Source organism: Schistocerca piceifrons, chromosome 1, assembly GCF_021461385.2.
Source record: "Schistocerca piceifrons isolate TAMUIC-IGC-003096 chromosome 1, iqSchPice1.1, whole genome shotgun sequence".
NCBI classification, from domain to species: domain Eukaryota; kingdom Metazoa; phylum Arthropoda; class Insecta; order Orthoptera; family Acrididae; genus Schistocerca; species Schistocerca piceifrons.
Genome location: NC_060138.1, coordinates 187259419 through 187285164, shown reverse-complemented (window position 1 = coordinate 187285164; position 25746 = coordinate 187259419). Strand labels below are relative to the sequence as shown.

Below are 25746 nucleotides of genomic sequence, written 5' to 3'. Positions count from 1 at the left end.
TGATGGGGAACCCGTCCACAACCCGCTGCTCGGCAACATCCAGGTGGAAACACAAAAGTTCGTCCCTATCGAATGCCAGATCAGGACCCATGGGAAAGCAAGACAGTGCATCAGCATTCGCATGTTGAGCCATCGGCCGGAAATTAATCTCATAATTGAAACAAGACAAGTAAAGAGCCCAATGCTGGAGGCGGTATGCTGCCTTGTTGGAAAGTGACGTTGATGGATGAAACAAGGAAACAAGTGGTTTGTGATCCATAACAAGATGAAATTTGGATCCACAGAGAAAAACACCAAACTTATGAAGAGCATAAATAACGGCCAAAGCTTCTTTTTCAATTTGAGAATACTTTTGTTGGGCATCCGTGAGCGTTTTGGAGGCATAAGCAATGGGTTGATCAGAACCGTCAGAAAAACGGTGTGCAAGGACTGCACCGACCCCGTATTGAGAGGCATCCGTGGCAAGACCAAGATGTTGGCCAGGTCAATAAGTAGCCAGGCACGGGTCCTGTTTCAGCATAGTCTTCAATTTCTGGAAAGCCGCATCGCATGACGCGGACCAGTGAAAAAGCACGTTTTTATGCAACAGGCGATGCAATGGCTGAGCCACCGAAGCAGCAGACGGTAAAAACTTGTGATAGTATACTATTTTCCCCAAAAAGGTCTGCAGTTCCTTAACAGATGTAGGGCGAGCAAGGGCATCGATCGCAGCGACAGTTTGCTGAAGCGGACGAATACCATCCCGAGAGAGTTGAAACCCCAAGTACACGATAGATGCCTGAAAAAATTTTGATTTCTGAAGATTACACTTAAGACCGGCAGTCTGTAAGACATGAAAAAGTGTGCGGAGATTTTGAAGATGTTCATCAGTGGTGGAGCCAGTGACAACAATGTCGTCCTGGTAATTGATACACCCAGGGACAGTGAGCAATAACTGTTCCAAGAATCGCTGAAAGAGAGCAGGGGCGCTGGCAACCCCGAATGGCAATAGTTGGTATTGACAGAGGCCAAAAGACGTGTTAAGGACCAGAAACTGCCGGGAAGCAGCGTCGAGAGGAAGTTGATGATAAGTTCTGACAGGTCAAGTTTAGAAAAATACTGGCCTCCAGCAACTTTAGTGAACAATTCTTCAGGTCGAGGCATAGGGTAAGTGTTGATAAGGCATTGAGCATTTACAGTGGCTTTGAAATCGCCACAGAGACAAATATCACCATTTGGCTTAGCAACGACAATGATAGGAGAGGACAACTCACTGGAAGTGACAGGAAGCAAGATCTCTGAAGCAGTGAGACGATCCAGCTCCCATTTGACCTGATCACGAAGGGCGACAGGAATGGGCCGACCCCGAAAAAACTTAGGTCAAGCGGTGGGTTTCAGAGTGATATGAGCTTCAAAGCTGTTTGCACGGCCTAACCCAGGAGAAAAAAGGGACGAAAATGTCGTCGACAAGGAATCTAATTGAGCATAAGGAATAGCATCAGAGACGATATTGACAGTCATCTATGGAGAACCCAAAAACGCGAAAGGCATCGAAACCAAAAAGATTCTCCGCATTACTATGGTTGACCACAAATATGGAAACAGTGCAAACGACAGACTTGTAAGATACCTCAGCATCAAATTGTCCCAAGAGAGAAATCTTCTGTTTATTGTAAGTCCGTAATTGCCTAGTGACAGTGACAGGATTGGAGAACCCAACTGAAGATACGTCTGAGAATTGATGATAGTGGCAGCAGAACCAGTATCCACCTGCATGCGAACATCTCGACCAAGTATTTGGACAGTGAGGAATAACTTCCCTGAAAGGGAAGTAGTACAATTGATAGACAACACAGAATCAGAATCAGTGTCATGTTCATGAACATCATGCAAGCGGTCGGATTTGCAAACGGACGACAGATGACCTTTTTTTTGTATTTGTGACACACGGCCCAACATTGTGGACAATCTTCTCGTCAATATTTCGTAAAACACCGCGGACATGAAGGAAGTTGCCGTGGGCTTTGCTGCAGTTTCTTAGAGGTTTGTTTACGGTTAGGCCGAGGCTGCGCTTGGGAGCGTACTGCGGCCACGTCGGCTGGCGGGGACACACCACACGCTTCGTCAACATCGCACAGCGGTTGTATTTCCCTGACATCGCCCCATGCCTCTATTTGCGCTCCAGCGGTGCGAGAAATTTCAAAAGACTGAGCAGTGGATAAGACTTCATCTAGAGTTGGATTTGCCAACTGAAGGGCACATTGCCTAACTTCTTTGTCGGGCGCCGATCGGATAATAGCATCCCGTACCATGGAACCGGCGTAGGATTCTTTGTGAACTTCAGTAACAAATTGACACTTTTTACTGAGGCCATGAAGTTCAGCAGCCCAAGTGCGATAGGATTGATTCGGTTGTTTTTGACAAAGATAAAAGGCAACACGAGAAGCTACCACATGCATTTGCTTTTGAAAATAGACGGACAGAAGTGAGCACATTTCAGCAAAGGACAAAGACGCAGGATCTTTCAAAGGAGCCAACTGCGACAACGACTGATACGTTTGAGGTGATACATGAAAGGAACAGAGACTTACACGTTTGTTCGTCCACAACATGAAAGGCCAAGAAGTGCTGTTGAAGACGTTTTTTGTAATCAGACCAGTCTTCCGCCGTCTTGTCGTAAGGAGGAAAAGTAGGTAGAGACAACGACGAGAGATGCCCCGCATTTGATGCCGCGATGAAATCACGAATCGCATTTGTGAGAAGCGTTTGCTGTTCTATGAGACCTTGCAATAGTTGCTCTAAAGTAGCCATGGAAACATGTGGGTCAATGATGGAAAAGAAAAATCACTACCTCGTCGCCAATTGTTATAACTTCAAGTTGAACAAATATATTTCAAGGAAGACGCAATACATGAAAGTCACAGATCAAGTAAACAGAGTAAGACATGTGTGTACACTTTAACAGTCAAATCATAACTGAGTCCAAGTCAAGCGGCCGCTGGCTGGGTGGCCGCTTAGGTGGCGCTGCTGCTGCATGGCTGGCAGACAGTGTCGCATGTAGAGGGCGCGCGTAACTGCACAGCGGCACTTTCAAAGATCAGCAAGTCACAACACTAATAAAGGCTTATTATCTGATAGAAACCGCTGATGTAACTGCAACTGATAACTGCCTAGGAAGCAGAAACATTTGAATCTATGCCATACGTCATAATTGATGTTTTTGGAAAGCCTGCAGCTATCATTCATTATTTAAATAATGGAACACCGCACTAGTTACGTATTTTTTCATGCTAAGCACGATGTGTTTTGAGAATCTTTTCTCATTATCAAACGCAAATATGTACGTAAATAAGGATTTTGTGTGGTGTCTGCATATGTGTTGTTCTGCGTCATTTGCATTGTAGTCATCTTTTTGAGGTTATTAGATACTGGGCTTCCTCATGTATGTAGAAAACCCTGCACTTACAAACTATCACTCATATTGTTTGAGTAAAATACATTCGTAAATAGTGCTCTTGAAAATGAGCATAAATTCTCGAAACTCGTTTTGCTGAGCATGAAAAATACGTAATTGGCACTGTGCTTAAACCAAAAAGATTTGAGCAACACTAAGTGAGTAATGGTGTCAAGTAGCTCTACGAGTGGCCAAATGACGAAACAAGCTAAATATGGTTTGACAAAGGTGTCACGATGATTACAACTATCACGAAACTGCATATGCGCAGCAGAGACAGTTTGGAAATGGTTGTGATTGGTCATTAAATCTTTATTTAACGAACCTAGTTACTCCCAGCAGCCACCACTCCTAGTAGAGCTTGGCAGTGGCAGGAGATGTGGCACGAATTGTTCCAACTTTTACATGTTTACTGGTTCAAATCTGCTAACTGGAGCAGCCTGGTGACAAGAAATCCATTTAACAGTTCTTGATGGCCAACATCATGCCAGCGTCATTTGCAGTCAGTTTTTTTCTCCATGAACAATTTTTGTAAAGCATAAATCACGGGAAAATTACAGATATGTTTGCCGGCCGGAGTGGCTGAGCGATTCTAGGCGCTACAGTCTGGAACCGCGCGACCGCTACGGTCGCAGGTTCGATTCCTGCCTCGGGCATGGATGTTTGTGATGTCCTTAGGTTAGTTACATTTAAGTAGTTCTAAGTTCTAGGGGACTGATGACCTCAGAAGTTAAGTCCCATAGTGCTCAGAGCCATTTGAACCAACAGATATGTTTACATAAAATCGGGTGTGAGTTAACATTGTGGACATAGGAAATTTGATGGGAGTGATAAAAAATGTCGTAAAAGTTGGGAAAACATTAATTCCAGGAAAGTAAAAGCGAGGTTATACTTTAATAATGCAGCCAGGTTATGAATGAATGTATTTAAGAAATCGGGGACAACATGCACACAACGAGATCAAGTCAAATAATGAATGAATGTATGTATGTTTCAAAACAGCTACACTGAGAAAACTGCAAAACACTCAGTCATTTGAAACAGGTCTGTTTTTATGGTTTGGATCCAATGCATCTTCCTCAGGATAATACTGCTTCTGAACTCAACTGTGTTATCTGTCAATTTCAGCACCATCTTTTGAAGACTGGTACATATGAAGAAACTGTCACAAGCTGAATACAACCAGTCAGATTATTCTAATACAACTATCTACTTACAAACAATAATGGCAGACATCTTTCTCATAAAAGATAAGTCTGTACCTACACATTCTAAATACACTGTTAAGCCAAAAATTTATGACCACTGTCCACCACAAAATTGAATGTCACCTGGTGATGTTGTGGGTATGTGACACAGTAAGGGACACACGTGAGTGAAAAAGAAACAAGAAGGGAATCATTTTTGCGATGATATAAGCCACAAGTGAGAAAATCCACTGACATATGCGACTTCGACAAAGGGAATATTTTTAAGCCCCGGTGTCTAGGAAAGAGCATCACAAAAATGGTTTAGTTGCTTGACTGTTCACTTGCATCTACAGAAAATGGTCTTAGGAAGGGGAAACCACAAGTAGGAGACAAGGTGCTGGAATCCACGTTTCATCACTGTAAAGCACGATAGGCAGCAATCTATGGAAGATCTGATGACAAAATAACAATGATTGTGCAGGCCCAAATGTTGAGGAACACCCTGTTCTGTACACGAAACATGGGGCTACACAGCACACAACTTCTATATATTCCTCTGATGACACAACAGTATCATCAATTGCAATTGCAATGGGCAGAGGCTCTTCTAGATTGGACCACTGGAACTATGTCGCCTGGTCAAGTGAATCACATTTCTTGTTACACAAGATCAATGGTCATTTCTAGTCACACCATCATCCAGATAAATGGCTGCTAGAAATGTGTATAGCTCCACAGATGCCAGCCAGTCGGGACAGTGTTATGCTACAGGGGACATTCACTTGCACTTCCACAAAACATGAGGTAGTAACCAAAGCCACCATGACAGCTGATGACTGTGAAATTTTTGTGGACTACCTGCCTCTCTTGGTGTTGGATGTCTTCCACAACAGCGATGGCATCTTATAGCAGGAACTGTCTGCGTCACAGAGCTAGAATCATGCTACAATGGTTTAAAGAGTGAACTTAAGAAGCAATTTGATTTGGTGTCCACCAACAGGCGGATTCAATATTCTCAAATTTCCATCCAGCATCTGACACAGTTTCACATGACAGACTGTTAACAAAGGTACAAGTATTCAAAATAGCTTCCCAGATACGTGAGTGGCTCAAAGACTTCTTAAGTAACAGAACCCAGTATGTTGTCCTCGATGGCAAGTATTCATCAGAGACAGGGGTACCATCAGGAGTGCCCCAGGGAAGTGTTATATGACAGCTGTTATTTTAGATTAGATTAGATTAGATTAGATTTACTTTCATTCCAATTGATCCATAGTGAGGAGGTCCTCCAGGATGTGGAACATGTCAGAAAAACAATAACACATGACAAATATTTACAACTGAAACAAATAAGCTAGAGCTGTTGGTTTGAAAAAGTGATATATTTTTAAAATTTCATTAAGGAATAAATATATTGGGAAGCAGTAGTTAGTATCCCTAGTTCCCTAAATATGCTTCTGCAGGATGTTCTTGAGTTGACACCATATATAACTCTTACTGCATGTTTTTGTGCCTGGAAAACTTTAGCTTGGCTTGATGAACTACACCAAAAAATAATCCCATATGATATTATGGAATGAAAGTAAGCATAGTATGCCAGCTTTTTTATTTTTATATCCTCTATATCTGACACATTTCGCATTGCAAATAGAGATTTGTTAAGACGCTTCAGCAGTTCTGCGGTGTGCTCCTCCCAGTTGAATTTACTGTCAAGCTGTAATTCCAAGAATTTAACACTGTCCACTTCTTCTATCTGCTTGTCATCGTGTGTTAGGCATATACGCGTGGGACACCCCTTACAAGTTCTGAACTGCACGTAGTGTGTTTTTTCAAAGTTTAGCGACAAAGAATTGGCTAGGAACCAGTGATTAATGTCCACAAATATTTTATTAGCCAATCTTTCTAAGACTGCACTTGATTTGTTATTTATTGCAATGTTTGTATCATCGGCAAATAAAATGAACTTGGCATCTGATAATGTTACTGATGAAAAGTCATTGATATACACAAGGAAAAGTAAGGACCCTAAAATGCAACCTTGTGGGACCCCGTATGTAATTAGTTTACAATTGGATGATGCTGATAGCTTAATATATGTCTCTTTCCTAATAGCACCCTTTGTTTCCTGCCAGAGATATGATCTGAACCATTTTGCAGCATTTCCTGTTACATCATAATATTCTAATTTACTTACAGTCAAATGCCTTTGACAGATCACAAAATATACCAGTTGCCTGCAGTTTTTTGTCTAACGAATTAAGCACATTTTCACTGTAAGTGTAGAGTGTCTTCTCAATATCAGAACCCTTTAGAAATCCTAACTGCGACTTTGACAGTATGTTATTTGACATAATGTGGTTATATAGCCGACTGTACATTACTTTTTCTAAAATTTTTGAGAATGCTGGCAACAGTGAAATTGGACGGAAATTTGATGCTATTTCTTTATCTCCCGCCTTAAACAGTGGCTTAACTTCAGCATATTTCAACCATTCAGGAAATATTCCACTGATAAACAATTGGTTACACAGATAGCTTAATATGTTACTTAACTCAGAATCACATTCTTTAATTAACTTTGTTGTTATTTCATCATACCCACTAGATGTTTTTGATTTTAAAGATTTTATAATGGACATTATTTCTGCTGGGGTAGTGAGGGTCAAATTCATATTATGGAAGTTACTTGAAATGTCTGGTCTGAGGTATTCCGTAGTAGCATCTACAGAACCTGACAACCTCATCTTTTCAGTAACAGTTATAAAATGTTTGTTGAAAAGTTCTGCAACACTATACACATCTGTCACCAATGTATCATTTACTCTTAACGCTATTTGTCCCTCTTCATGTCTGGTTCTACCAGTCTCCTCCTTTGCTATATCCCATATCGTCTTTATTTTGTTATGTGATATGACTATCTTTTCCTTGTAATATATTTGCTTTCTATATACATAAATGATCTGGCAGACAGGGTCATCAGCAGTCTGTAGCTGTTTGCTGATAATGTTGTGATGTATGGGAAAGTGTATCATTGAGTGACTGTATGAGGATACAAGATGGCTTAAACAAATTTTCTAGTTGGTGTGATGAATGGCAGCTACCTCTAAATGTAGAAAAATGTAAGTTAATGTAGGTGAGTAGGGAAAACTAACATGTACAGTTCAAGTACAGCATTAGTAGTGTGATGGCTGACAGAATCATGTCGATCAAATATCAAGGCATAGCTTTGCAAAGCAATAGTAAACAGAATGAGCCTGTAAGGATTGTAGTGCGGAAGACAAATGGTCGATATCAGTTTATTGTGAGGGTTTTAGGAAAGCATCGTTCATTTGTAAAGGAGATCACACATAGGGCACTAGTGCAAGCCACTGTTGAGTACTGTTTGAGTGTTTGGGATCCATACCACGACAGATTAATGGAAGACACTGAAGCAATTCAGAGATGGGCTGTTACATTTGTTACCAGTAGGTTCTATCAATGTGCGAGCATTAAGCAGATGCTGTGGGTACTTAAATGGGAATCACTAGAGGGAAGGCAATGTTCTTTTCACAGAGCACTACTGAGAAAATTTATAGAGAACCGGCATTTGAGGTTGACTTCAGAATGATTCTACTGCATACAGACCACAAAGTTAAGATCAGAAGATGAGGACACATATGACGGCAAATAGACAGCTGTTTTTTCCTTTCTCAGTTTGTGAGTGGAACAAGATAGGATCCACCATGCACCACACAGTGGCTTGTGGAGTATGTGTGTAGGTGTAGAGGTAGATTTAGATGTAGAAAGCTGATCTGAACCCAATGGAACACATCTGGGACACCACTAGGTGTGCTCACAATTCACTGGTCTGTAATTTACAGGCATTGCATGACCTATACGTAGACATCTGGTACTATATACCTCTGGAAGCCTAACAACAACCTGTTAAAACCATGCCATGCAGAGTTTCTGCTGCATTGTGTATCAAAGATGTATCAACAAGCTATTAAGCAGGTGGTCGCAATGTTTCCGCTCATCAGTTAATTCATTAATGCCAGATATATAGAAAATAAATAAAAATAAAATAACAAAATATACTGCTGCCAGCCACTGAGGTGTCATTTCCCATGTGGTGCTTGGTACCAGATTTTTGCATCTATTGCAGGTTGGTGATGACAGAAAATTGTGATCCAGGGGAAACCATATCTATCACCAATCAGGTGTATATATACAATGTGTATCTAAGGAGGGGGCTGGTAGCTCCAAAATCGACTATATAATAAAGAAATTTAAGACTATTCCTGTAGTCAGAGGCTAATTAGTCCATAATTTCAATTTATAACTTGACCACCCTCCTGCCTTCCATCACAATGGCAGCTGCGGTGGCCGTGCGGTTCTGGTGCTGCAGTCCGGAACTGCAGGACTGCTACGGTCGCAGGTTCAAATCCTGCCTCGGGCATGGGTGTGTGTGATGTCCTTAGGTTAGTTAGGTTTAAGTAGTTCTAAGTTCTAGGGGACTTATGACCTAAGATGTTGAGTCCCATAGTGCTCAGAGCCATTTGAACCATTTGAACCCTCCATCACAATGGGAAGTTTAAATCTGGTAAGATTAGCTATATTAGAAATTTTTGCTGACAATGTTTTCTTGAAACATTTTTTTTTTCTTTTCTTCTTTCTCACAATTTAATTTCTCACATGCTTTATAACAGACAATATCTACCAAGGTTAAATTCTTTGGTAACCTAGCAGACAGTTGTGCATTTTCATTAAAGCAGACATACAGTCTTTGTTAGTCAGTGAGTCATTTGAGTTAGTTGAAGGCAGTCAAAAAATTGAGTCAGTCAGAGCTAAGACGGAACAGCACTACATGGTACAATGGACAACATAATATAGAAGATTATGAATTATTTAGGAATAAAGGAGATGACTCACAGAAAGGCAGAAGTGCTGTGTCGTTGATAGGTACACAAACAAAAGGTACAGAGCTATTATAGCTTTCAGAATGAACTTCCTTTATCAAGCTCATAGGAAAAACATGCACAAAGGCTGCTTTTACAGGTGGTCCGGCCTCTGATGGGATAGGATAAGCCTGTGACAGGACTGGAGTAGGTGGTGCTGGGTGGATGGATTGGGCAAGTCTTGCATCTGGGTCTTCCTGCCCCTCTACCTGCACCCCTAGCTAGCCCACAGATGACTTCCCATTCTCCCACGAGCCGCTAGACATTTCCTCCCAACCTACTTCCTGCCTCCTGCCTTTCTCCATCCCTCATCCCCCCATCCCCCCCCCCTCCTCCTCCTCCTCCTCCTCCTCCTCCTCCTCCTCCACCCGTACCTCCACCTCACCCAAGTACACTCACCAAGAATCCGGAAAGAACTGGCAGTCAACCGAGCACAATGTAGGGAGATAGGCAAGTGCATGTGAATGAATGTATGCATTTTTGTGTGCATCTTTTTCCTACAAGCTTAAAAAAGGAAGTTCATTCTGAAAGCTAGCATAGCATAGTACCCATCGACGATGCAACACTGTTGCCTTTCAGTGAATCGTCTCTTTTATTTCTAAATAATTCATAATTCTCAACCAGAACTTTCTACATTAAAATAGAAGATTAAGACAAGGCAGTGCATAACAAGGGGAAAATGATGACAGAAAGGATATTAATTGGTAATCTGGATGAAGAACTGTGTTTCAGAGTTACTAAAGAAGTCATCATCTAATTGAAAGCTGCTTAATAGGTTGGAGCTACCAATTGCATGAAAATAATTTGAAACAGTAACTGTCATACATAATGATACAGCTGAATTTTTGTGGTTTTCAAGAGGAACGATCCAGACTGACACTAAGGATAGCGAAAATGTTACTGTAACAGTAATGATAAGTGCAAATGCAAACTGAAACTATTATTCTTGAAATGCCTGTCTGTTTGAATTGCCATACTGTAATACACAATTCCTATATTACTGACTACAAAAAATATAAACTAATAATGATCAACCTGATTTAAATAAAAATGGGGACGTGGGTTAGGTACTAAGCACACAGTCACTGCTCTTAACTTCCCCATGTTTATCTGTAACTTTTAACTATAAATCAAATAAACTGTGATTGCCTTTATTAAATTTGTGGCAGATAAAACCACTGCAATTTAGAAAAATGGATTGGTGGTCAAAGCTTCTGTTCCAATTGATTTCCATACACTGGGAAAAAAGATACACAACTTATCAATATATTTCAATAACAGTTGTTGTAAGTTGCAGGGGAGACAGGAAGGGAATGAAGTGGTTAACTCACAATAATTTGAGACAAGAGACTCCTTCTGAAATTAATACACAGCATACGCCCATCCCCTCAAGTGCTCTGCATGCTTTCCTTTCAACTTGGCTTCTGGGGAGGGAAGTCCAGGGTTTATGTTTCAGACTACTAACACATCTTGGGACTTTATCTGTACTGTTGTTACACATTTTTTCACCTTGCAGAGGTCTTATCTATTAAAATTTGATAGTCTGAACTTTCATTTCATATCACTATTTAGCATCACAATGGTATTTATGGACAGGCAAACGGTACAATGGAACATAACACCATCTTACCTGGAAAGATTCATTCTTGTTGCACTTCAATTTTTTTTTCTGTCCATGAAAACAGATACAAAATTGTTTAAGTGAAATACATTTTCAGAGCGGACAAACCTTGAAGGTAAAGCATCGCATGTGCCCATCTAGGCTGCCTGCAAAGATAAGCTGACCTTCTTCTGTCTCTACAACACAGAGGCACGTAACGGGCTGACTTCCACAGGAGACCACTCTTTTCAATCGTCCTGTCTTCAAAGAGTAGCAGTACACAAAACCATCCTCAGAGGCTGCAACTGCTTGCCGACCAACGGTCTGCAAAAGACTTGTCTTGTAAAAATCTTACAGTGCAATAGACAAAGGCATTTAATAAATCTTAAACATTTTGTCCCATTACCTGCTGCTGCTTAGACGAACCATCAAACAGAAAAATAATAACTATACTACTAATATTATTAACAATAATAATAACAAGAAGAAGACAGTATAAATGCATGCACGTGTTCTCACCACAAGCTCTAGGATGGCACCTGAGTGCCCAACCAAAATTAAGTGCATCCTTCGAATCTCATTGACTGCATCAGCATCATGAGCTGGAGTGCCACCACCTGACATATCTGATTGTGATCCGTCTTCCTCATCCAGGCTGAAAATTAAGTAACAAAACTGTCTGTAAATGAAACAAACACAAAAGAAAACTAGAGTATCATTACATAACTAATAATTTTTTCATATAAGCCATAGTCTACTTTCCACTGCAACAAATAATAGAAAATCCAGCATGGAATAATGACAATATTATATTGTAGCGGAGAAGTTGAGTCGCAGGTAGGCACAACAATGGACTAATAAACACGTACGCTTTCGGCCAGAAGGCCTTCTTCTGAAATAGACAAAAAACACACAAACGCAGCTCATATGCATGTGATCACTGTCTCTGGCTGCCAGCAACAGACTGAGAGCAAATGCACATGATGAGAGAAGCAATCTCTCTCTCTCTCTCTCTCTCTCTCTCTCTCTCTCTCTCTCTCTCTCTCTGTGTGTGTGTGTGTGTGTGTGTGTGTGTGTGTGTGTGTGTGTGTGTTGGGGTGAGGGGAGGGAGAGTGATAGTAGGGGGGTATGACTTCTAATGCCAATCAGCTGTCTCTCTTTCTTCTCATTCATACACTCATTTCAAAAAGCTATACTGAGAAACTGATCACAAAAGTGTGTTAAATTTAGAAACAACATTTAACTTTAAGCAAACTTCACCAAATTCAACATTTTGAAGCTTCCCAGAAAGTTCGCATAGATCTGATTAGTCAGCCCCCTTTTCTCCCCCCGCCCCCCCCCCCCCCTTCCAAGAGTTTTTGAGGGGTAAAAGCAGCAGCTGTGTCACACGATGTGACCAGCAAGGGAAAGTAACAGCTAGTGAAGAAAGTGAGAAACTAAAATACACAGTAAAAAAAAGAAAATCAGTATGCAAGGAAAGATGTGTACAGCACTGTAAGTGTAAATCTTCATGTTAAAGTCTTCTCTGTGAAAGTGAACATCCTGAGCAGTTAGTAGGTGTAAATCAGTAAGTTACATAATTTGAAAATCTTTAGTACATACTGCAGGAAGATACATAAAAGTGATGGTGTGGGCACCTACGTTACAAGTAACATTCAGTGTGAAAATGTTGGTTCGGTTGCTAAATGCAGTGTGAAGATGGCCTTCGAATTAGCATCAGTAAAAAAACACAGCCTAATAATTGTTGGCCTCTGTAGATCTAGATCTACACACATACTCCACAAGCCACCATATGGTGTGTGTGTGTGTGTGTGTGTGTGTGTGTGTGTGTGCCGTATACCACTACTAGGTATTTCCTTTCCTGTTCACTCGCAGATATAGTTAGGGAAAACAATTGTCTGTATGCCTCCTTATAAGCCCCAACTTCATGCATCTTATCTTTGTGGTCCTTATGCAAAATTTATGTTGGTAGCAGCAGGTTCATTCTGCAATCAGCTTATTTTCTCAATAATGTTTCTCAAAAAGAATATCAACTTTCCTCTCGGGATTCTGGTTCGAGTTTCTGAAGCATCTCCATAGCACTTGCGCGTTGTTCAAACCTGCCAGTAACAAATCTAGCAGCCCGCCTCCGAATTTATCCAATGTCTTTTTTTTTCATCTGACATGTTGCAGATCCACAACACTCAGGTAGGACTCAATAACAGGATGCACCAGCAGATGCTGGTCTCCTTTAAATCCAACCACATTCCTCAAATGCTCGTTCCATTTCAAATCGCTATGCAATGTTACGCCCTGATATTTAAATGACATGAGTGTCTTAATCAGGGAACTACTAGTGCTGCATCTGAATCTTATAGGTTTGTTTTTCTGTTAATCTGCATCAACTCACATTTTTCTACATTTGGAGCGAGCTGCTATTCATCACACCAACCAGAAATTTTGTCTAAGTCATCTGTACCATAATACAGTCATTCATCTTCCACATCCTTCCTGTACACCACAGTATCATCAGCAAACAACCGTATATTGTTGCCCACCCTGTCCACCAGACCATTTATGTAGAGCATAATGGTGCCCCAATCGCTCATCCCTGAGGAACTCCTGACTCCTTATGAACACTCATGCTGAGGACAACATACTATGTTCTTTTACTTCTTTCAATAACAAATGCAGTGCAATGCTGTGTCAAATGCTTTCAAGAAATCTAGAAATATGGAATCCACCTCTTGCCCTCCGTACATAGTTCCCAGTGAATCATGTGAGAAAAGGGCAAGCAGAATTTCGTATACGCAATGCTTTCTAAAACTGTGCTGATTCGTGGACATAAGATTTTCGATCTCTAGGAAATTTATTATACTCAAACTCAGAAAATGTTCTAGAACTCTGCAATAAACCGATATTCCCCAAGAATGCTTATTATTATGTCATCGATATAGGGCTCTGTGCGATGTCAAAGGATGGTACGTTTGTATGAGTCTCCAGCGTGAATGATTTCTTACATGCAGAATTCAAAAGTTTGGCTTTTGGTTTGATATTTTCAACTGGCAACCTGACTAGTCAACAAGTGACTGGATGGAAGCCTTAGATCTGCTTAGCAATTTTACATAGGACCAGAATTTTCTCAGGTTCTTGGCCAAATCTTTCGTTACGGTATGATGGTGGCAGTTGGATGCTTCGCACATAGGTCTTTTCATGGATGCATGAATCTCTGCTAACTAACTCTGCATGTTGTCATTTGTGGTTTCTATTTTAAACGAAGAGTTCAACAACTTCCCTCAGCATTTTCCAAATTTTGCAGCTAAACGATGGTGAAACTCTTCCATCCTTAATCCACTTACTAAGCACATACGTGGAGAGAGCATATTTATTTACACTTCGCTCATGATTCTCTATGCCCATCATATACTGGAACTAAATGATTGCAAATTATTGTATACGTGAGGTGTTAACAACTGCTAATTGCTCTTTCTGACAGAAACACTCTCCCAGCCTTCTTGACTGATTTATTAATTTCTGTAACAATAGTTGCTACAATCACTAATACCCACCTCTATACTGATGCCATCAATGAGGTCCAGCCTGACTGTAGCTACAAGTTCTATGAAATTTCCATTGCGTATGGGCTGCTGAACTAGCTGCTCAAAACAGTTCTCAGAAAACGTGCTCAAAAGTATTTCGCCAGACTGTCCGTCTGCAAGACCTATAATGAATCCATAGGCGTCCAAGTCTATAATCAATAGGTTAATGTCGTCTCCAACTAGTACTGCGTGATCTGTATATTTACGCGCTACTGACCATAGAGTTTGTTTGAATAACTCTAGAATTGTCACATCAGGATCATGTGGCTGTCAAAAAATCCAACAATTAACTTGGTTTCACCTAGACCTGTTATTAGTGGTCAGACAACTTCACTGTCACAATCAATTGCAAGCTCAATAAAGACAATATTTTTAACAACCTCAATACAGACAATATTTTTGACAACTGCAATTACACTCCCCTCCTATGGCATCTATGCTGTGCCACCAAAAAATGTTCCATGATCAATAAATGGTGATGTAGATGAATTCTTCTGCTGTTTAGAAGAACTTCTGGACAAACTATCAACACTGGTCATAATAATAGGAGATGTGAACATAGCTCTTCAAGCTATATTGTAAATTATCTTAGGTATTTTCATTTGTTACATTGCTACAACCATGCCCATGTACATTTATCAACAAGAATAACACTTGACTCACAATGCTGCATTGTCCATATTGTTACACATTTAAATAGAAAAGAATTAGTGGTAAGAACTATTGAAAACTGTCTCTCACAGCATCTCAGACCACAAAGCTCAATCCATAAACATTAATACAGACCACAAAACAGTTCTGCATAGTGATGTATTTACTTACTTATAAAAGAAAAATTGACCATAATAAATTTAAGGAGAACCTTGGACATAGAGACTGTAGGACGATACACAAATCGGATGACATTAACGGAAAGTGGGGTCATTTCTATGAAATATTTAAGCATAGTTTTAATCAGACTTGTCCAATAGCGAAAAAACTAAGAATATCAAAATACATGAAGAATCTTAAAAAAAGTACAAAACCACCAGAAAAATATACAGGTAATCCATAAAGAATCGAAATGCATACTATTACGCTGAGTAGATAAGCGATTCTAGTGATGTTAGTAAAACAGCAGTAACATGACTATAATGAGAATTCAACTGGCAGTAATATAGCACAAGAAGAAAATGGGAAGTTGGTGAACGATCCAAAGGCAGTATGTGAGGTCTTTGTATGCATTTTAGCAAGATATGCAAATAAGAAATTAAACCAATGCTACAAGTAAACTCAGCAGCAATGACTAATTCATCGTTTCCTTAGAAGTGTAAGAGAATATGAGGTAATGAAAATAATCTCAAAACTCAAAATAAAAACATTTAATGACTGGGATGACATATCATCTACACTGCTTATGGAATGGAAAAATGAATAAATAACACATTTAATAAACAGTTCAACTGGCAAGCGGAACTTCCTCGAACTTTTAAAAATTACTGAGATGTGACCAGTATACAAAAAGGGGATAACCACTGACATAAATAATTACTGGTCAATTTTATTGAGTTCAACTCTTGCCAAGCTCCCTGAAAGAGTATTCTAGACCAACTGAAATCTCTCTTCTGTCAATGCAACCTATTAAACAACTCACACCATGAGTTCCGTAATAGGCAACTTTTTCCATGAACTGCTAAACAGGCTGGATAAAGGTAATAAAGTCACTGGGACTTTTCTAGATTTGTCTAAGGCATTCAAAATTCTGTGAATCACATAGAACTACAATCCAAATTAGATACTTGAAGCATAAAAGGAGTAGCACCAAATTTTTTAATTTCATACCTCTGAAATAGAAGACAGTGCATTAAACTGTGTTACAAGAATGAAAGTAAAATCCTAACAGTAAAACAGCATAGAAAACTTTCAACTGTGGAGTCCCCACTGAGTTGGAGGAAAATGGAACAGAGAACACATTTTTTCCTTGCACAATAATAACTTTTTGGAGACAGAAACTCTGCCTTATAAGAGTCAACATGGATTCTTTAAACAGGCATCCTGGAAAACTCAGATTTCTCTATCCGTAGGTAGGATCAAGAACACAGAAAAAAAAGGTGTCTAGGTGCCATCTTTCTCGATTCCCACAATGCATCTGACACAGTTCTGCACTGTCACCTAGTAAACAGAATATCAGAGCGCTTTGTGACTGGATCCAACACTTCTTAGCAGATACAAATCACCATGTTCTTAATGGAACGAAACTGTCAGTTTCAACTGAGAAACTTTGGACATACCTCAACGATATATATTGGGTCTTACAAAAGTGTCCTATAGCCTTATAGAAGACAGTACTGGTTAAAACTAGGAAAATCTTAATTAAAAAAAGTCCACAAACAAATACTTGATGAAATATGGGTCATTTAACTTATGTCAGGAATAGTTAGTACTCAGTGGTGTACATTATCTTCCCGTTGACATTCAATGTTTGGTTTTTATTAGTTGTGTTTGCCTGTGTTCTTAATCCTCTGACGGTGACGCTATTGTCAGACATTGCACATACAACTGTCTCCCTAGTGAACCATTCTGTATTTATCGTTCTGACATTTTTCTGGTATCATAAAAAGTTACTGATTCTGTGGAGTGTGAACAATGAAAGGAGTGAAATGAACTCCTATTATCCATGGGAATCGATAAAATGATATTCTGCTGTTGTTTACCTAACAGCGTCAATCAACAGGCATGTGTCATGTAAGCCAAATGACACCTTCAAGACCGTAGTTCGCATGAAAAAAATGTTCACTAGGTGGTTCCTGCAACTTACAAGCATGCAATCATTTGTGACAGGGACATACGATCACAATAGACCTCACACAGTTCACATACTGGATTTGGAGGAGCAAGTGTTACGACAAATAGAAGACGACCCTGAAACAAGTGTGTAAACAATTCGAACTGCCGATGGAATAAGCCACATGCTTGGGTTGTCAATTATGCATTTGAAGCATGTGCAAGTGATCAGGTAACAAGACCATCATGCCAAATCACAGCTCTGCTAATGAATTATCAGACGGCGCACTAAAGATCCATAATTCTCAGCTTGCATGTTATTAACAAACGTGGTGGGATTCACAGAGTTGCATTATAAATAACCACAGCAACCACATACGGGCAGGTGTTGATCACTGAGAGATTGTGGGAGTGAGGAATCATGTTTGCTTTAGTAACAATATGTTTGCAGGAACTGCGGGCGACAGGCTCATAGGGCTGTACACTTTACTGGAGAAATGAACAAGTTATATTTATGCATAACAAATTACTCATTCTAACGAAGAAAATTACCTTTGGAAAAACAAAACAGATTAGGTTAATACACCAAAGGGACCCCCCCGGTTTCTTTGCCTTTTACAATAGTACTTAACACAATCATTTAATCTGTTGAGGGGTTCTAGTAGGACAGACACCCCATTTATCTGTCCTTAACTCTTTAGCTGCTACAGAGCTGCTCTCTGCACTCCGTGCTGAGTGCAGCTTTGTTGTTGCTGTACTGCTTGTCAAATATTGCTACCCATGCTAAGACACGGTGTTCTTGACACTATGAAATACCAATCATCTGATTTTTAAAAAAAACTGGTCTGAAAATTTGATTTTTGTACATCTTACAGTCTGACATCTTTGCTCAATATAGGACTGAATTTATTTTCATTATTCGTCACAGTTACTGCGCTGCATCAAATTAAGTAAAAATTGCACAAAATATTACAGAGTTTACAACGGTAAAAATGCATCAAGTAAACTTTGTGTACGGTTGACTTCAGCTCATACATTGCTGTGTGTGAAATGCAGATAAGATATTGAAATTTTATTTAAAATTGAGAGCAGAGTGATACCTCATTTCGTTTTTGAATTATTTGTTTCTATACCCACCAGATGATAGTTTGTGACAAGCCCCATTTCCATCCCTGAGCAAGAAGAATCATGGAGTCATGGCACTCATTATTTTCCACAAACGATACAAGATATCGAAATGAGGTTCTTTGCAAATGATATCACGCAAAGAGGCACATATGCCGTATATTAAATACTTGAAACTTTTTTATTCGCCGAGATATGGAAGTAACTCAACTGCATCAATGAGAAGTCAGCAGAATGGGACACTTCAACACATCAATACCGCTTAAAGGGTAACCCAGGGGTCATGTTTTAACATATCCCAGCATCTGGAGAGTAGAAGAGTATAACGAGTTAACCCATCCACAGCAGTCAAAGGGTTAATCCCTTGAATTTCTCTCTATGGGAACACTTAAGGGCATTGGTGTAAACTATGTCCATTGACAACATGCTCACAGTACAGGAACATGTGTTATCATGCGTGTGACCACATCCACGCGCAATTAGATGTATTCGCATGCCTTCATGGTTCTTGGAGAAGGAGGGCTGAAGAATGTGTAAAAACGACGGGTAGCTATCATAGAAAAGACACAGCTCAACAAGTATTTATTTCCATACATAAATTTATGGGTTAAGTATCTAGGACATTTACAAAAAGAAGAGGACCCTCTTTATATAAATGATCTGGTGATCAGCAGCTGTGTCAGGCTGTTCAGATTATGGTGTCATATACAGGGAAACAACAGCAACACCATACAATTGAAGAAAAATATGAGAAGACCTGTAAACAATCAGAGCTTGATGCAGCATCTGGTAGTTGACACTGGACGTAAACAAATGGTATGTATTGTGCATAAAATGACAGAAAGATCCTTCACTGTTCAATTACACATTTGGCAAATAACATCTGAAAACAGCAGAAACTGTGAAATATCTAGGAGTATGCATTCAGAGCAACCTAAAGTGGAATGACAACATAAACTAGGTTACAGGGAAGGCAGATGCTACACTGAGATTCATGAGAAGAATTCTAAGAAAATATAGCTCATCCACAATTGATGTAGCTTAGAAACTCTAATTCCAGCGATTCCTGAGTACTGCTCATCAGTTTAGGTACCTTACCTAAGTAAGATTATTAAAGGAGATAGTGAAGATTTGAAGAGCAGCAGTATGGTCTGTCTTAGGTTCGTTTAAGGGTACTCTTACAAGGTTAAATTGAGCCAAAAGTTATGAACGTTTTCTCATGAGTTATTGGGGTATACTCTCGATTTTTTCTTAGAACATGGACATATGTTCTGCTTTGCTAGTAAATAAATCATTTTCAAAAAATGAAGTTTAGTTTTTGAGATATATTATTTTTCCTAAATCTTAAAAAAGTCATACATTTTAACAGATATTTTAAAATACAAATCCCTTAATACAAAATAATTTCAGAAATCGTTTAACTCATATATATTAGAAGACCTTAAGGAACAACTCCAGAAAATTTCAACTTTCTACTATAAATAAGATCCTGAGAAAAGTGCCTTATATAATTAAATAAATAAATAAAACCTTAAAGTTTCAGGAAGTGAGTTTCAAAGTTTTTACTTCATTGCACGATATATCTGGAGCTAGTATCACCAGAAGTGTCAAACAGCTTCTTTCTGTTGGCTCTCCTACACTGTCGACCCATCTTCGAATATATTTTTTCTGCACTACCTGGAGACATGACCCATCCCTTGTCTAACCAAAACACTGCCACTGCAGTTTGTAATCCTATGCAAAGCCCCATCTTCTGCAAAACTTTGCATTTCATTATACTGCACTGACTGGATGAGAAAGCAGGATCATAAACATGAATGTGAATAGTGTTTATACTTACAAACACATTTTTAGTTACTCTGTTCCATATCACATAGTTTGCACACGCATTTGGGTTATGAATCCAGCCATGAAGACTCTTCTTTAGTAAGCAAACATCTGTGAGGTATGGAAACATTTGTTTTATTTAGTCCATTATGGCAGGTAATGATGAGGGTGGTAGTTTGTTGTTTAGTTATCTTGAATCTATTGTACTTGCAACACTATCTTCTCCTTTTGGAAATAGCCCATGCTGGGGATTCTCATTGCTTGAAGCTGTATGAAAAAACAGAGTCCAGGCTATTCTTCTCATTAATTCTGCATCTGCTTCATTCTGTCTACTTGCTACATCATAGCAACTCTAAATATAGTCTACAGCGGCATTTGTCGGTCTGTTTTCCCCATCTAAAATTTTTACAACCTTCAATTTCTTGCCTTTCACACTATCCTTGAGCTGTTGAGGTCTTGATCCAATTCTTTTCTGAACGTGGCCAACACACTCTAGTTTGCAATGTTCACACAGTTCTCCTAATGCTTTAGTTCCTCAATTTCTTGGAATGCCTTTGAGTCACCATCTCCAAGACAATTTAAGTATCAAATGTTGTACCATTTTACTGAGTGTTGATAAATCTTCTTACTCCAGCGACTTCCATACCATCACCTGAGCCCTAACAGTTTGCTATGCACTCTTCTCCATGTTTACTTTTCACTTTATCCTTGCATCTGCAATGCCTGTAAAGTTGTTGTTGTTGTTGTTGTTGTTGTGGTCTTCAGTCCTGAGACTGGTTTGATGCAGCTCTCCATGCTACTCTATCCTGTGCAAGCTTCTTCATCTCCCAGTAACTACTGCAACCTACATCCTTCTGAATCTGCTTAGTGTATTCATCTCTTGGTCTCCCTCTACGATTTTTACCCTCCACGCTGCCCTCCAATACTAAATTGGTGATCCCTTGATGCCTCAGAACATGTCCTACCAACCGATCCCTTCTTCTAGTCAAGCTGTGCCACAAATTTCTCTTCTCCCCAATCCTATTCAATACCTCCTCATTAGTTATGTGATCTACCCACCTAATCTTCAGCATTCTTCTGTAGCACCACATTTCAAAAGCTTCTATTCTCTTTTTGTCTAAACTATTTATCGTCCACGTTTCACTTCCATACATGGCTACACTCCATACAAATACTTTCAGAAACGACTTCCTGACATTTAAATCTATACTAGATGTTAACAAATTTCTCTTCTTCAGAAACGCTTTCCTTGCCATTGCCAGTCTACATTTTATATCCTCTCTACTTCGACCATCATCAGTTATTTGCTCCCCGAATAGCAAAACTCCTTTACTACTTTAAGTGTCTCATTTCCTAATCTAATTTCCTTAGCATCACCCGACTTAATTCGACTACATTCCCTTATCCTCGTTTTGCTTTTGCCAATGTTCATTTTATACCCTCCTTTCAAGACACTGTCCATTCCATTCAACTGCTCTTCCAAGTCATTTGCTGTCTCTGACAGAATTACAATGTCATCGGCGAACCTCAAAGTTTTCATTTCTTCTCCATGGATTTTAATACCTACTCCCAACTTTTCTTTTGTTTCCTTTATTGCTTGCTCAATATAAAGATTGAATAACATCGGGGATAGGCTACAACCCTGTCTCACTCCCTTCCCAACCACTGCTTCCCTTTCATGTCCCTTGACTCTTATAACTGCCATCTGGTTTCTGTATAAATTGTAAATAGCCTTTTGTTCCCTGTATTTTACCCCTGCCACCTTTAGAATTTGAAAGAAAGTATTCCAATCAACATTGTCAACAGCTTTCTCTAAGTCTACAAATGCTAGAAATGTAGGTTTGCCTTTCCATAATCTAGCTTCTAAGATAAGTCGTAGGGTCAGTATTGCCTCACGTGTTCCAACATTTCTACGGAATCCAAACTGATCTTCCCCGAGGTCGGCTTCTACCAGTTTTTCCATTCGTCTGTAAAGAATTCAAGTTAGTATTTTGCAGCTGTGACTTATTAAACTGATAGTTCGGTAATTTTCACATCTGTCAACACCTGCTTTCTTTGGGATTGGAATTATTATATTCTTTTTGAAGTCTGAGGGTATTTCGCCTGTATCATAAATCTTGCTCACCAGATGGTAGAGTTTTGTCAGGACTGGCTCTCCCAAGGCTGTCAGTAGTTCTAATGGAATGTTGGCTACTTGGGGGGGCCTTGATTCGACTCAAGTCCTTCAGTGCTCTGTCAAACTCTTCACGCAGTATCGTATCTCCCATTTCATCTTCATCTACATCCTCTTCCATTTCCATAATATTGTCCTCAAGTATATCGCCCTTGTATAGACCCTATATATACTCCTTCCACCTTTCTGCTTTCCCTTCTTTGCTTAGAACTGGGATTCCATCAAAGCTCTTGATATTCATGCAAGTGGTTCTCCTTTCTCCAAAGGTCTCTTTAACTTTCCTGTAGGCAGTATCTATCTTACCCCTATTGAGATAAGCCTCTACATCCTTACATTTGTCCTCTAGCCATCCCTGTTTAGCCATTTTGCACTTCCTGTCGATCTGATTTTTGAGACGTTTGTATTCCTTTTTGCCTGCTTCATTTACTGCATTTTTATATTTCCTTCTTTCATCAATTAAATTCAATATTTCTTCTGTTACCCAAGGGTTTCTACTAGCCCTTGTCCTTTTACCTATTTGATCCTCTGCCGCCTTCACTATTTCATCCCTCAAAGCTACCCATTCTTCTTCTACTGTATTTCTTTCCCCCATTCTTGTCAATTGTTCCCTTATGCTCTCCCTGAAACTCTGTACAACCTCTGGTTCTTTCAGTTTATCCAGGTCCCATCTCCTTAATTTCCCACCTTTTTGCAGTTTCTTCAATTCTAATCTACAGTTCATAACCAATAGACTGTGGTCAGAGTACACATCTGCCCCTGGAAATGCCTTACAATTTAAAATCTGGTTCCTAAATCTCTGTCTTACGATTATATAATGTATCTGATACCTTCTAGTATCTCCACGATTCTTCCATGTATACAACCTTTTCTTATGATTCTTGAACCAAGTATTAGCTATGATTAAGTTATGCTCTGCGCAATATTCTACCAGGCGGCTTCCTCTTTCATTTCTCAGCCCCAATCCATATTCACCTACTATGTTTCCTTCTCTCCCTTTTCCTACTCTCGCATTCCAGTCACCCATGACTATTAAATTTTCGTCTCCCTTCACTACCTGAATAATTTCTTTTATCTCAACATACATTTCATCAATTTCTTTGTCATCTGCAGAGCTAGTTGGCATATAAACCTGTACTACTGTAGTGGACGTGGGCTTCGTGTCTATCTTGGCCACAATAATGCGTTCACTATGCTGTTTGCAGTAGCTTACCCGTACTCCTATTTTTTTATTCATTTTATAACCCTGTATACACCTGATCAAAAGTCTTGTTCCTCCTGCCACCGAACTTCACTAATTCCCACTATATCTAACTTTAACCTATCCATTTCCCTTTTTAAATTTTCTAACCTACCTGCCCGATTAAGGGATCTGACATTCCACACTCCGATCCGTAGAACGCCAGTTTTCTTTCTCCTGATAACAACGTCCTCTTGAGTAGTTCCCGCCCGGAGATCCGAATGGGGGACTATTTTACCTCCGGAATATTTTACCCAAGAGGACGCCATCATCATTTAATCATACAGTAAAGCTTCGGGCCCTCGGGAAAAATTATGGCTGTAGTTTCCCCTTGCTTTCAGCCGTTCGCAGTACCAGAACAGCAAGGCCATTTTGGTTAGTGTTACAAGGCCAGATCAGTCAATCATCCAGACTGTTGCCCCTGCAACTACTGAAAAGGCTGCTGCCCCTCTTCAGGAACCACACGTTTGTCTGGCCTCTCAACAGATACCCCTCCGTTGTGGATGCACCTACGGTACGGCTATCTGTATCATTGAGGCACGCAAGCCTCCCCACAAACGGCAAGGTCCATGGTTCATGGGGGGGGAGGGGGGGGGGGGTCCAATACTGATAGAGGCAATTAATCAGACGAATTATAAGTACCTTCAGACTAGGTATTGGCGTGATGAAGAGAAGAAAACTCACCAAATACGACTTTCACAACAACCACATGGATTTACTCACAAAAAAGCAATACAAATGGCAAAAAGGCAATTGCCAACTGCCTTGCAGTATAGCCACCAAGAAAGCTAACTCTCTTGTGCTCAGTTATACCTTTGGCAAGGCAGGCTATATCAGGTGTGTTCATGTCTCATAAAATTGGGGTGGAACATCATTAGCTACAATTTAAAATTCTATGCTTCTTATCTCAATATTTTGTACACAACTGAAAAACTCATCCCGAACAATGTTTATTAAGTGTACAAGCATCACGGATGTGTCCACCAGGCTTCAAAGGTGGACACTTTATGTACCACACTGAGATCTATCGTTAAAATTCAGAGAACATACATTGAAAGAGAAATCAAGTGACATATTACTTCGCGCCACTTACAGCCCATAACATAACAATGAGAAATCAGAGAAATTTGATTTCATATGGAGGCTTACATACATTCACTCTTCATTTGCAACATTCATCAATTTAGCACAAAAGCAAGGAAATCAGATTGGTACCTGAAGTACCCTGTGTCACATACTGGAAGGTTGCTTGAAGAATATAACTGTAAATGTACATGTCCTTCCATAAACTTGAAAGAAACTGATGGCTGCATATCAATCCTCCTATTGTGTTTTGTAGTCCGACAACTGCTCAGAAAAGAAGATTAGGTTAAAACATGACATACATCTTTCTGCAGTCTTTGGGACTCAACAACAGAAGAGGAAGCACCAAATTAATTATGTAGAAGGATATAGACACACAATTAATTCTGGCATGAATATTTCAGGCTGCAGCCATTTCCCTTCTTTCAATGGCAAAAGTCTTGTGACTGTTTTTCACATACGAACATGGTCCAGAAATAAGGAGCAACCATGACGTCGATAATGCACACTTATTATAGCCATTTAAAACAAAGTGTACGAAATACATCTTGAAGTTAATTTTACAGTAATAGATAATAGAAGAAAGGCAACCTGTGTCAGTTTTCTGAGGGACAAAATGAAGCATCTGAATCAGTAAATACTGAACTATTCATTCCTTCCATTTCATGTATTACTATGGTCTAGTAGTTTCATCTCTGTTTTCCTTGCAGAAAATTGATGTATGAGTCATTCTACACAGGAAAAAACACAACTTCTGGATGCCATAGGTAACTGCAAATGCCTCCTCCAGCATGTGGAGA

At 39.6% G+C, this 25746-nt stretch overlaps 1 protein-coding gene across 1 annotated transcript in view; it reads right to left on the bottom strand.

The window, feature by feature from the left end:
• The window catches only part of LOC124803216, a 200073-nt gene that overhangs the window by 65326 nt on the left and 109001 nt on the right, over window positions 1–25746 (bottom strand). Inside the window, exons 9-10 of the mRNA XM_047264399.1 lie at window positions 11680–11815; window positions 11290–11484 (exon numbers count right to left, since the gene is read on the bottom strand). Of these exons, the coding sequence (XP_047120355.1) occupies window positions 11290–11484; window positions 11680–11815 (331 nt within the window). The remainder of the gene's footprint in view (window positions 1–11289; window positions 11485–11679; window positions 11816–25746) is intronic.